Below are 12,872 nucleotides of genomic sequence, written 5' to 3' on the forward strand. Positions count from 1 at the left end.
TTATATATATTGTTAAATTAAATAAGAAAATATATTACTTCAATATTGTTTAATATGCGATACATGAATAATCTTATTATTTTATGGAATTAAACAAATAGTAAAAGTATTTTCCATATTCATGGAACGATATATACATATGTGATATTAATATTTTCCTTTGTGCTACCAATCCAATTTTTTACATATAACTATATGTTACAGCAGGCTATGGAGCAAATAGTGATTTTCGAAATTATAATTCTAGTAATAGTTAGACGATTTTTCTTTCTATTAATATGCTTTTATCAGCCTATTTGAAAGAAGTACATTGCCATTTTTTTGTTTCATAAAACTCATTTTCTGTCTAGTTTTCTATATTATCTATTTGTTTAATGAATTCGTTCATTTCAAGCTTATTGCTTAAGGCTTATTGTACAATGCTTAGTAATACTTAGCCAACCGAGCGTGCCACGCTTGATCGTACGCTGTAATCCGTGTATTTTTCGCAAATAATGCAAACTAGTATCCGTTACTTGAAAGCTAAAGAACATATAAAAATGATTTTAATGGATAGTAACAATATTGTCTTGCATGTAGTTTATACAAAAAATGCAATTTAAAGTATATAATAATTATTTGTTATAAATAACAATTATATTATTATTATTTATTTTGATATTTATATACCATTAAATGTAATGGAAAATGCTGATAAGGAAAAAATGAAAGATCTCTCAGGTCGACCGGTCAGTGACTTGCTTTAAAACGAGAAGATTTCCCCGTTCATTTGACTAAGTATTAATATTAAGTCCAAGTAATAAACAACAGTCGTACATTTATATATTTGCACGTTTCACATGAAAAATATAAGTAGTACAATTTTACAATAAAAATTATGCACAGCAAACAGTAGAATGTTTTAAATTGCTTGCTGCAACAAACACTTTGCTGTTTCGTACAATGTTGTACATGGTTTTAGAGCATCTATATCATATTCTAAATCATCATTATTGGCATTTTTTAATCTGCAAAAGAAACCATATTAACATCATAAAAAAATACCATAGTAAAGTATTTTATAATTCATAAATATTCTTACCTATATACTAGATCATCCATAGACGCTAGTAAATTGTTACGCAAGAATTCGTTTCTTGTTAATGCTGTATGAACTAATGCAACCTTATCCAAGAATAAATCAGTATGATCTATTTACACAATACGAAAATAGTATAAGTAATCAATGTACAAGAATACATTATTCATATCGGTTTAAAGTTCTTTATATAACTTACCTTCCTTCCCATATTTTTGCGATAGTGTATTAATAGTATCTTCGCCTGCATATTTAAAAGATATACCAATTCTGTGAAAAATTGCTTTACATTGCCAACGATTTTTGGCATTTTGTTGCCCAGAAGACAGAGGTCGACGTGGTTGCATTTCTTTTACAAAGCTTTCCCAATCAACGCCTAAAGCATCGCCTAAACCTTTACCACTTGTTTTAATATCCTCTTCCAATTCACCATCAGATATTTCTTCAAAGACCATAGATTCCATATTTTCATCAACCATATTTCTATATAATTAATTTGTAAAATTAATAATAATTCATTAAATTATAAGCTCAAATAAGATTTTCGGGAACTTGTTTTATTACCGAAATGTCATAGTAACAGAACTATCTTTTCCTTTCACATTGAACACGGTATCTTCTATAGATTCTTTAGGTGAAGGTTGAGCTGTTTCTTGAATGACAGGTTGTTGTTCTTTCTGTGTAATTTCAGGTGTTTTCTTAAGTAATCGTAATTTGTTTGATTCAGCATCCTGAAAACATGTTTCCCCGAAAATAATACATAAATTTATTATACTTTAGATGTTCTTATTTATATAAATTAAAGTAAACTATATTTTACCGTAACTTCTTCCTCCATATTGAGAATATCATCAGGATCATCACTGATATCACTAAGATCACTTTCTGTGTGTAGAGTTTGTAAAGATTCTTCAATACAAGATCGTTTCGGTTCAGGTATATGGGTTTCCTTCACCTCAGATTTTTCCCTTGGTATATTTTTTTTCTGATATATTTCTACCGATTTCTCCCGATTTGTATGTAACCTACCTTCAGCAAGTTCCATTAATTTTTTATTAATTGGTTCTTCTTTCATACTACCATAAAGAGCTGCTTGTTTAGAAGCATGAACTGGACATTCTTCCCTGACTTCTTGATTCGCATATGGACGTCTTTTACTGTGTAATATAATTGAAGATATAAAAAATATAAAATATTATATAATTATTAATAATTCTCTCTTTAAATAGACATATATATATAAAATATTATAATACTTGTGCGATGTTGATTCTCCTAATTCAACTTCTTTAGATCGTTCATTTCTGTAGTGACCCCGAATATGTTGTATGGGTTGATTATCCCATTTTCGATTTTCATTAACTTTCCAATCAGATAAAGAATTTTCATATCTTGCAGCCCACTCATCGTCATGAGCCTCCGAACGTGGAAGGCTATCCCTACTACCCCAGAGTGCTCTTGCTCGCCATTCTCTCTCCTCCCAATCAACAGCTGTATAAGATCTATCTCGACCATGTTCAACTTCTCGATGATGTGCTTCCCAATCCTCATTGGGAACAGCCTCATCTCTGATACAAAATATATACAAAGATTAGTACTTCTTCTATTGGGTTGGAGAAAAAGTTTCTTTGTATTTTAATGCAAAAATATATATATTCCAAACGTTGCTCCCTCTGACTATCACTTGTTTCGATCAATATCACAAAACCTGGCTGACTAGCACTTCTGGTGTTATAAAGAAGTACAGAATTGCATCGATTCGTGGATCGCTTCAAAAGATGAACAGTTTTTTCAACGTGGAATTCGTACGCTGTTCAAAAGATAGGGGAAAGAATGACCAGCGATGGACAATACTTTGAATCATAAATGTATAACCAGTTCTTTACAATAAAGCCTCGAATTTCGGAAAAAAAAAAACAGCGGAAACAAAGTTGTACACCTAATGGCACACAGTTTCGTGTCAAAAAATCAAAAACTAATTTGTAGTTGGAGGATTAAACGATAAGTCACTGAAAATCACTGTGATACGGAACGTGTTAATTCTATCATATAATAGAATAAAATAAATGAAAAATACCTTAGTCCGCTATTACCGGGACGTAATTTATCTCCGCCATAAATTGGATGTCTATGATGATGATGATGATGACGATGATCATCGAACGAAGATCTATCGCTAGTTTGTACAACATATCTAGAATCTCTAGATCTTTCTTCGCGAACTCCCCGTCTTTCGTCAAACGGACTGTCGTATCTTCTACCATCAATTAATTTTCTTCTGTCATCTTCATGTGGATGATGATCTCGATAATCTAAATGTGGATTAGGTTCTTCCTGATCCTCCCAATGATCTGCTCCAAGTCTTCCATAATTTCTGTTAAAACTTCTTTCCATTTCAATAGCTCGGCGTGGACTAGCATCTCTCCTTTCTACTACACGATCAATTTTAGTTGGGGTGACTCTAGACTCCTTCCTATCATGTTCAGATCCATGTCCACGTTCATACCTTGTACTAAATCTTCGATGCCTATCTCTTTCGTAATGCGTAGAGTCCACTCTATCGATCAAATGATCACGTGAAGCAGATAAAGCAGGTGCTATTGCTACTGCTGAGGAAGATGAAGTTGTAGATGACGCAACTGGTGGTAATAATGATGCAGACGATGCTGTTGCAGGAGGATGTACAGTTTTTTCAAGAAGAGGCGCTTTGTCTAACGACCGTTCTCTGGGGAAGCGATCAACTCGATCTCGTGGAGAATTGGTTGCTTTACGATTTAATGTATCTTTATCAGCGCCATTTCTATCATACCTTGCGTCAAAACGCTGAGATGAAGTTCTATCACGTTCATTAAGTGCCTTCGTTTCAGATCGTTCTCGTTCCCTGTCGCTTCTACGGTCACGTGTACCAGTTTTCTCATATGTACTTTCTTTTCCTGTAATCCGTTCTTTATCTCGACCGTATCGTGAATTTTTGTCCGCTGTTAAACTTATTGATGCAGACGGAACCAAGGATGAAACATCTCTATCTCTTGCTTTGATAGATTCCTTATCTCTATCTCGATCTCTATCTCGATCTCGATCCCTCTCACGATCCCTCTCACGTTCACGTTCACGTTCGCGATCTCTTTCACGATCTCGATCACGTTCTCTTTCACGTTCTCTTTCACGTTCACGATCTCTGTCCCTTTGTCTCTCTCGACAACGTTCCTGCGTATCATCCTTTTCTTTATCACGTTGTGGATCGTTACGTTGTGGATCACGTTGATCACGATTAAATCTTGTATGATTTCGTTCATCCCTTGCATGATCCTTATCACGACATTCCCTACTTTTTTGTCGCGCTTTGTCATTTAAATATGATTTTTCATCAAAATCTTTAATAACATTTTTACGATGTGCCTCATCTTGACTAGAAGATTGCCTTGGTTTTCCTTGTTCAGCTTTTCTAATATCTTCTCTATCCTTATTTTTATCATTCTTATGATTCTCCCGATCCTTCTTCTCCACGTCTCTTGATCTGCTTGAAGATGAAAGTCTTTCTTGATTTCTTAATGGAGTTACTTCCCGTTTTGATCTAGTTGCTTTTTCAGGTGTACGGCTACGTCGTGATTTTGTGGATACAGTTTCCTTATTATACTGATGCTTCGATCTGTCCGCTATAGACGGAGTTCTTGATCTCACATCTTTTTCCTTACATTTTGCTTTCAATCTATCATCAGTTTTCATTTTTTCATCGACTGCCCGATTTTTCTCTTTGTCTTGTTCTTTCAATTTTTCAAAGGTTTTGTTTTTCACATTTTCTTTAGATGATACGTCATCTGTATCTCTTAACTTTTTATAATGTCTATCATCTTTCTCTGATTCTCTACCTTTTATTGTTTTAGGCGAATCACTTCTATTTCTTTCTCTTGCTTTATTAGAAGGTAAATGATGAGCTACTGACACTGATGATCCCAATAACATAGGAGGTGTTGATGCAACTGCTGATGTAGATACCTGTACCGTGGGAGATCTAACCCGACTACCAGTCGAATGTTTTCTTGAAGTGGAAGAAGTTGATGCACACTTCTTATTTGTTCTTACAGAAATATCTTTTTTGACGGAACCTGCATCAATTTTACGTTTTTTCTTGGCAACAGGTTTTTCATTTTTTGTTCCAAGCCTTTTTATCTTCAGCCTACATTAATTTAGAAACATTAATAACATAGAAATTATTGATATACATATATATAATGGATTGTCTGGAAAGTTCGTATGGAACACGAATGTTCTGGACAACCCAATACATATATATTTTTCTACTTAAAATTATCTGACAAAATCTAAACAATTAAAGACATACTTTCTCCTCCTTTCTTTTTCTTCATCATAGTCTGTAGAAGCACTATGGTGTCGCTTTAATTTCATTTTTTTAACTTTTTTCCGCGAATCTGATGTTGAACTCGAGGAAGAATCTTCGCTGCTGGAACTGCTGCTACTGCTAGATGTGCTGGAGGTATGGGAACTAGAGGATGAACTCATTGCTTTTTTTTTCTGTCTAACTCTTTCTTTGCCATGAACTTCTTTATCTTTCTTCATTTGTATTTCTAATTCTCGTTGCAGGAGCTGCCTACGTCTTTCTAACACTTTCTCGTCTTCGTATTCTAGATCTGTTTGATTCCACTCTTCTAAATTCAAATCAGGACTATGCGATGGTTTCTTAACAATTTTAGAAGTTAGTCGTTTAAATGGGTCCTCAACAAGCTAAAAAAATAACAACAATGATAGACAATAGGATAAAATAAAATCTAGGCGATAATGCAATTTCATCCATGTACTTACCCCTGTCGTATTTGAAATTGCATTATCCTTCTTCGCACGCTTGGATGGACTTATCAGTGTGTGAGTGTTTGCATACCTATTCATGAAGTGAAAGAAAAAGAAATTATATTTGTTCTATGTCGTGAAGTTGATTTTCCATTTGAAGTTACAAATTTTTTTTTTTTTTAAACGATGCAGAAGAGATAGAAGCTGCAAGAGATATCTAATAACAATGTGCAGCACCTTGATTATTGCACACCGGTATAGATTTTTATTTCTTCCTTCATAGAGAATACATGTAAACGTGTACTTGCTTGCAATTTTTCCCGTATGAACAGCTGCCATTCAATGCCCAATTCCTGCAGTAATCTGATGTATTTTGACCTATTGCTGTGACTGCTGGTTTGGTCCCCAACCTTTCGAACACACTGGGTCGACGAGAGTCAGTATTACATTTCGTAGGGTCAACTGTTATCTTCCTTATGTTTGATTTTGACATATTATCACCATAAAACAATTATGTTTTCACAATGGAAGCACATAACTGCAATATGCAAATGTCCATTTGCTATGGAATCGCCGTGAATAGACACCCTACATGCAAAGAACAAGCACAATTGTCAGATTATCTGCACTAACTTCTAAATCATTCGTAATTGTTAAAAATAAGGAAACAGTTTAAAAAAAGAAAAAAGAAAAAAGAAAAAAAGAAAATTAAACAGCGTAACCAAGTTCTTTATCGAAATTATAATGCATACAAATTGTCTAAAATATTTTATTTTCAAGACAAATCGGACAACAATAGATTAACAGCTCGGTACATCCAAAATTCAGTTAAGAATACGTAAAAAATTTCACTACTCATGACTACCACCTTTTGAATTTCAATTGCAACAATGAATTGGAAAAGTTTTATTAGTTATATATATACGTGTAATAAACATTAAAAGTAATTTAATATTACTATAATAAACTAATATATAGTAATATCTCGTTAATTAACATTAATTCATGCATGCCTTATTTTTATTGTCGCATATTTAATATTATTTTAAATTAATAATTGTTAAACCATTTGATATATAGCCAAATTTTTTTTATAAATAATTTATAATATTTTATAATCGTGTGAGAGATGAAAATGTATAGATAATTTAATAATAATTTTTACTATATATATATTATTAATAGTGTATTTTTCAGTATATCCTATTGGACATCCAATAGCTGATGTTAACAATGATTTATTTTTCAGAGATTCTAATAGTTTTAAAAACAATGTTTTAATTACTTGTTTAAATATCTCACTTGTTTAATTGTTGTAATCTTTTTGTATTTGGTTTCTTGTGTAATATAAACTATGTTTGCAGTTCTACGCAATCTAGTAAATTATTTTCAGCTTTCTGTTTCAATCTTATAAAGCTGCGAAGTTTATGGTGAACGATCATATAATTTATAATTAAACTAACGTTTTTATCGTAATTTAAAAAATAAAATAAAAAGCATAACATTGCATTCAGAAATAAAATTGAGGATGGCTCACAATGGTAAGAGTTAATTTTAAAACAAATAACTAATTGTCAATTTGATCACTAATAAATTTTAGGTTATATTGTAAAGTATATTTTGTAGAAGAAGACAGCATTGAAATGGATCAACAAAATGATGATGATGCAGAGACTGAAGACACAGACAAGATTCTCATTATAGATCCTGATAGTGAAGTGTGTATTTAAATAAATATTAAAAAAAAAAAACAATATATATATATATATATATATAATAATATATATGTCTTGATTATTTCAGGAATTAGACTTCAATCATTCAAGACTTACAAAATTAGAAAATTTGGAACCATTAACCAAAGTACGAAAATTATGCTTTACTTGGAATTTAATTAAGAAAATAGAAAATCTCGATACTCTCTCTACTTTGATTGAATTACAACTTAGAGATAATCAAATTACTATAATAGAAAATCTCGATGCCCTTGTGAATCTTGAGTAAGTTGATTTAATATATCATATTTCTATTAGGAATTTTGCCTTTTTTTTTTCTTTTTTTTAAGTTGACATTTTAATGTATTATTATTACATTTTTCAGGATTTTAGATCTTTCTTTTAATCGTATCAAAAAAATTGAAGGATTAAATAATTTATTAAATTTACGTAGTTTATATTTATCGTCCAATAAAATTGTATATATTGAAAATCTTTTACATTTAAAAAATCTTGAGACCTTGGAATTAGGTGACAATAAAATACGAGAAATAGTTCATTTAGACGATTTGACAAATTTAACGAATTTGTATCTCGGGAAAAATAAAATTACTAAAATACAAAATCTAGAAAGCTTGCAAAATCTCCAATTGCTTAGTTTACAAAGTAATCGTATAACAAAAATTGAAAATTTAGAAGAATTAACAAAATTGGATGAATTGTATTTATCTGAAAATGGAATTACATGTATAGAAGGTTTAGAAAATTGTTCAAAGTTGACAACTTTGGACTTGGGTAATAATAAAATTAAAAAAATTGAAAATATTCAACATCTTCAAGATTTGGAAGATTTCTGGGTAAGAATCAATAATATAGATGATATCTAATATATATTCGTTTAGACGATCAATTTGTTTCTTATTTCAATTTTAATTTACAGATGAATAATAATGAGATTGAAGACTGGATAACCGTGGAGAGCTTAGTAGTTAACAAAAGTGTAAAAACTGTTTATTTGGAGAAAAATCCTGTTTCAAAAGATCCAAATTACAGACGAAAAATCAAATTATTATTACCTTGGCTCGTACAATTAGATGCAACACTTTGTAGATAAAAAGTGTAAATGTCAAGCGTTATAAAAGAAAAATAACCAAAAAGGATAAATGGCATTAATGTCAAAAATTATCTGTTTACAATCTTGCACTTCTTGTTTTAATATTTTGATAATTAATCACCAATAAAAAAAAATATAATAAATGTGATATTATTAAATAATATAGTAATATTCATATCAGTAAATTAAGCTGTATATCAAATCTTGCTACCAGTAATTATTTTTTTTAATTAATATATACCGTAAGCTTCCATATATTTTTATGAGTAGTCTCATTAAATGATTTCATAAATATATCTAATGAGTAAAGATATGTAAACACTTGAATGCAGTTTTTTATTTGATGTCTAAAATAAATTCTTTTATTGTTGTTTTGTTAGGTATACGCAACATTGAAATGTAATCAGTAATGATTGTATTATTTTTATGAAGTATAATGATACTAAGAATAAATTATTGCTGTTTATTCATTTTGATAAAATATTTATTTTTTGTTATAATACCTATTAATCTTCCTCAAATTGAATTTATAAGATTTAAATGATATTAAACTTGTGCAATGTGTTAAAAGTGTAAATATGAAGTATGTATTGATTTTTCAAAACTACAACTCACATCCATGTTAAGCATAATGTGTAATTTTCACTAGAATAATATAAATGTTATATCTATGATTATACTATTTAATATAAGATTACTGTTAAATGATTACCTTTTTGAATGGTTAAATATGAAGTACTTTATAAAATTCGTAAATACGGAACATTTTAAGTGATGTAATTCTAACCACGTATTTCGATTATTACACTAAAGAGCATCATCGCAATTTAAAATAACAATTAATTTTAATATGTATTAAATGTACAAAAATATTCCATCAAATAGATGAAGTTAAACAAGTTAAGTTGAAGTTAAACTTATATCGAAAACATTTACTAATGAAAATTTAATGAAAAATTCAATATATGCTTGAACATATAATAACGATAAAAGTTGCACATCTTTATAGACTAATTATTTATATATTATATTTTTGTAAATGTATAGATTATTTTTTATTTCAAAAATCTGTAAATAATATTTTTACTGGTATTAATCCAATTTAGTAATGTTTGTACTTATGTAGCGAAAGTTAAATCAATGATAAAGCTCAAATGCTATTGGATAAAATTATTTATTAAGAAACGTTGATTGGTCTATTTACTTTCGGAAAGAAGATAGAGAAGATAGAGTTAGAAGGGGTATATATGAATCGTATATGACGTCACCATCAGCATCCGCGGTCGGCCATTTTGTGAGTGTGTGCTCGATTGAATATTTGTATTGAGAAGCTTTTGCAGTAAAACCGAATGATTTAGTTTATAGATAAGCTTATTTAGCGTAATATTATATGTGCTAAAAGTGTATTATATTTTTCGGATATTGGATAGATCTATAAAATGGAGGAAAAAGCTTCACTGAAAGAGTTGGATCAGTGGATAGAACAATTAAATGATTGCAAACAACTGACAGAAAGCCAAGTGAAAACTCTATGCGACAAGGTACTTAGTACCATTTATATACGTTCGCAAAAAAGCCGGTTCATTTTTTTTAGAATTTTATAGTTTTATATTTGTTCTTTATATTTTATATATAAAAATCATTAAATGTTTCAAATCGGAAACGATCAGTAAAAAAGTTACTGCAGGTTGCTTTACTATGATATATAACAAGGATGTGTCATACATTTATGAGAGATTAATTGCTTTTTTATATTTTCAAATAGAGTAGTACTAATTGATCTTTTGACATCTCATCAAAATAACTTTTTATCTTTACTATTATTATTCTTTGACAAATTGAATAGTCAAGTTTAGGATCTTTTGCTATGGAATTAAGTTTATAATAACTTATAATTTTGTTCTTATGTTTTTAAATTCGATTACTTTTCGCAATGAATGGTAATATCGTCGCAATAATTAAATTAAAAAAAAAATACAATTTTTTAATTTTAATTGCAAAGATGGTAAATTATACAAATTGTAGATATATTGTTGAACTACAAGGCTATATAAATAGTTTTCTACATTTCAGAAATAATAGCAATAATGTATAATAAACTTGATCTATTGTTTTGGATAGTATGAAAAATTTGAATATTATAAAATATAGAAAAAATTAACAAATATTTAAATATATAATAATTAAAATATATTCTAATTATCATATGTTCTAATTGAATTATCGTAATAGAATTGAAATTTAATAATTAAAATTAATTTATGAATCAGCTTCATTATCTATAAATCCTCTTCGTTATCTATATGTTATAAATGTACTAAAATAAAATTTCTGTTTATATTTAGGCAAAAGAGATATTAGCAAAAGAATCAAATGTACAAGAAGTAAAATGTCCAGTAACTGTGTGTGGCGATGTACATGGTCAATTTCATGATTTAATGGAATTATTTAGAATAGGAGGCAAATCTCCAGACACAAATTACCTATTTATGGGTGATTATGTTGATCGTGGATATTACTCCGTTGAAACAGTTACTCTGCTTGTTGCTTTAAAGGTATAGGAGTATAAAGTTTATCTAATATTTATCTTATCAAATTTACTTAAAATATAATATTATTTCTGTAGGTAAGATATCGTGAAAGAATAACGATTTTACGAGGTAACCACGAATCCAGACAAATCACACAAGTATATGGATTCTATGATGAGTGTTTACGCAAATATGGCAATGCCAATGTATGGAAATTCTTTACGGATTTATTTGATTATTTACCACTGACTGCTCTGGTTGATGGTCAAATATTTTGTTTACATGGTGGACTATCACCTTCAATTGATACCTTAGATCATATAAGAGCTTTAGATCGTCTACAAGAAGTTCCCCATGAAGTATATATAACATTTTTCAGTTAATAGTTCAATTGCAATACGACAAGTTATATGTAAATAATTCTTGATTGTGTTATTTGTAGGGCCCTATGTGCGATTTGTTATGGTCAGATCCTGATGATAGAGGAGGATGGGGTATTTCTCCTAGAGGAGCTGGATATACTTTTGGTCAAGATATATCAGAAACATTTAATCATTCGAATGGTCTTACACTGGTATCAAGAGCTCACCAATTGGTTATGGAAGGATATAATTGGTAAATCTACTTTCCAATACAATTTACTTAATTTTTAACATTATTTGTAAATTAATAATTAATTTAATATTTTTTCTTTTAATTATGTATTATGCATTTGAAATTTCAGGTGTCACGATCGTAATGTTGTAACTATCTTCTCTGCTCCTAATTATTGCTACCGTTGCGGTAATCAAGCCGCGATTATGGAACTAGATGATGCTTTGAAATATTCATTGTAAGTATTACATTTTAATATAATGTTTAAGGATAAGTTTTAATAGGTTCCAAACTTATCATCATGTTTTTCGTATTTTAGCCTTCAGTTTGACCCAGCACCAAGGCGTGGAGAACCACATGTCACTAGGCGGACACCAGACTACTTCCTTTAAAGAGTTCAGTTTTAAGGAAGTAGTTACCAAGGTAGGGGAAAGAATATCTGATTTTATAGAGATGCCACCGAACATAATTTATGATACAACATCAGCATCAGTATATAATTTGTTCTTACTTTGTGGTGTCTCTTCAAAAGATATAATACATGCTTGTTCAATGCGAGCAAGTTCCATGCCACATATAGACACAACATTCATTGTACACATAAGGAATACAATAATGTATACACATACCAAGTAAATTCACCTGCAACATTGAGTTTTTTCAACCATCATTATACTGCTTGTATTTTTATTATCGAGAAATATAAAGAAAACTGAACCATAATAGGTAGTGCGAACAAAATATGTATGTTTGATATTGCTTTGAAACCTTTAATGAATATTAATTTACTACAAACTGTTTGTATGAGCAATATGTTCAATAAGCATAAATTTAGATAACAATATCACTTAAGGTTTCAAAGAATAAACTCAAATGATCATAGTTTTTAATTAAGAGAATATCACATAATTGATTGTATAAATGGAATCTAGAATGTTCCATTGAAAATAAAAAATAAATGAATAATAAACAGGGATTGGTGCAACAGTGATTTGACATATTAATATTGTGCCATGTAGTACTTTATAATATTG

At 29.7% G+C, this 12,872-nt stretch overlaps 3 protein-coding genes across 7 annotated transcripts; 2 read left to right on the forward strand and 1 right to left on the reverse strand.

Annotated features, from left to right (window-relative positions):
* Positions 1-34: 34 nt before the first annotated feature.
* On the reverse strand, positions 35-6,831 carry LOC106785192 (zinc finger CCCH domain-containing protein 13-like). Of its 3 annotated transcripts, none has more exons than XM_014745431.1 (12): positions 6,753-6,831; positions 6,193-6,472; positions 5,900-5,975; positions 5,421-5,821; positions 3,156-5,255; positions 2,335-2,646; positions 1,899-2,235; positions 1,643-1,809; positions 1,278-1,561; positions 1,082-1,190; positions 670-1,007; positions 35-522 (listed from the first exon to the last, which is right to left on the reverse strand). In XM_014745431.1, exons 2-11 carry the CDS (start codon positions 6,375-6,377, stop codon positions 902-904), a joined length of 4,077 nt encoding a protein of 1,358 aa, XP_014600917.1. In that variant the 5' UTR covers positions 6,378-6,472; positions 6,753-6,831; the 3' UTR covers positions 35-522; positions 670-901. The 3 variants fall into 3 exon arrangements, with proteins under 3 accessions (XP_014600917.1, XP_014600916.1, XP_014600918.1); XM_014745430.1 differs by lacking the exon at positions 6,753-6,831 and adding an exon at positions 6,637-6,741; XM_014745432.1 differs by lacking the exon at positions 6,753-6,831 and adding an exon at positions 6,607-6,623.
* Positions 6,832-7,132: 301 nt separating this feature from the next.
* Positions 7,133-9,040, forward strand: LOC106785196 (protein phosphatase 1 regulatory subunit 7). Of its 3 annotated transcripts, none has more exons than XM_014745442.1 (5): positions 7,133-7,425; positions 7,511-7,602; positions 7,688-7,884; positions 7,985-8,456; positions 8,540-9,040. In XM_014745442.1, the coding sequence occupies exons 1-5, from the start codon at positions 7,413-7,415 to the stop codon at positions 8,711-8,713; spliced, it is 948 nt and encodes a 315-aa protein (XP_014600928.1). In that variant the 5' UTR covers positions 7,133-7,412; the 3' UTR covers positions 8,714-9,040. The 3 variants fall into 3 exon arrangements, with proteins under 3 accessions (XP_014600928.1, XP_014600927.1, XP_014600929.1); XM_014745441.1 differs by having other exon boundaries at positions 7,260-7,425; positions 7,499-7,602; XM_014745443.1 differs by having other exon boundaries at positions 7,262-7,425; positions 7,485-7,602.
* A 939-nt stretch (positions 9,041-9,979) lies between these two features.
* LOC106785183 (serine/threonine-protein phosphatase 2A catalytic subunit alpha isoform) lies at positions 9,980-12,813 on the forward strand. Its single transcript, XM_014745415.1, has 6 exons — positions 9,980-10,254; positions 11,059-11,268; positions 11,340-11,603; positions 11,687-11,859; positions 11,969-12,076; positions 12,158-12,813. Exons 1-6 carry the CDS (start codon positions 10,153-10,155, stop codon positions 12,228-12,230), a joined length of 930 nt encoding a protein of 309 aa, XP_014600901.1. The 5' UTR covers positions 9,980-10,152; the 3' UTR covers positions 12,231-12,813.
* The last annotated feature ends 59 nt before the right edge of the window (positions 12,814-12,872 follow it).

This window comes from Polistes canadensis, unplaced genomic scaffold (assembly GCF_001313835.1).
Source record: "Polistes canadensis isolate GaletaPanama2010 unplaced genomic scaffold, ASM131383v1 scaffold_46, whole genome shotgun sequence".
Lineage (NCBI taxonomy): Eukaryota > Metazoa > Arthropoda > Insecta > Hymenoptera > Vespidae > Polistes > Polistes canadensis.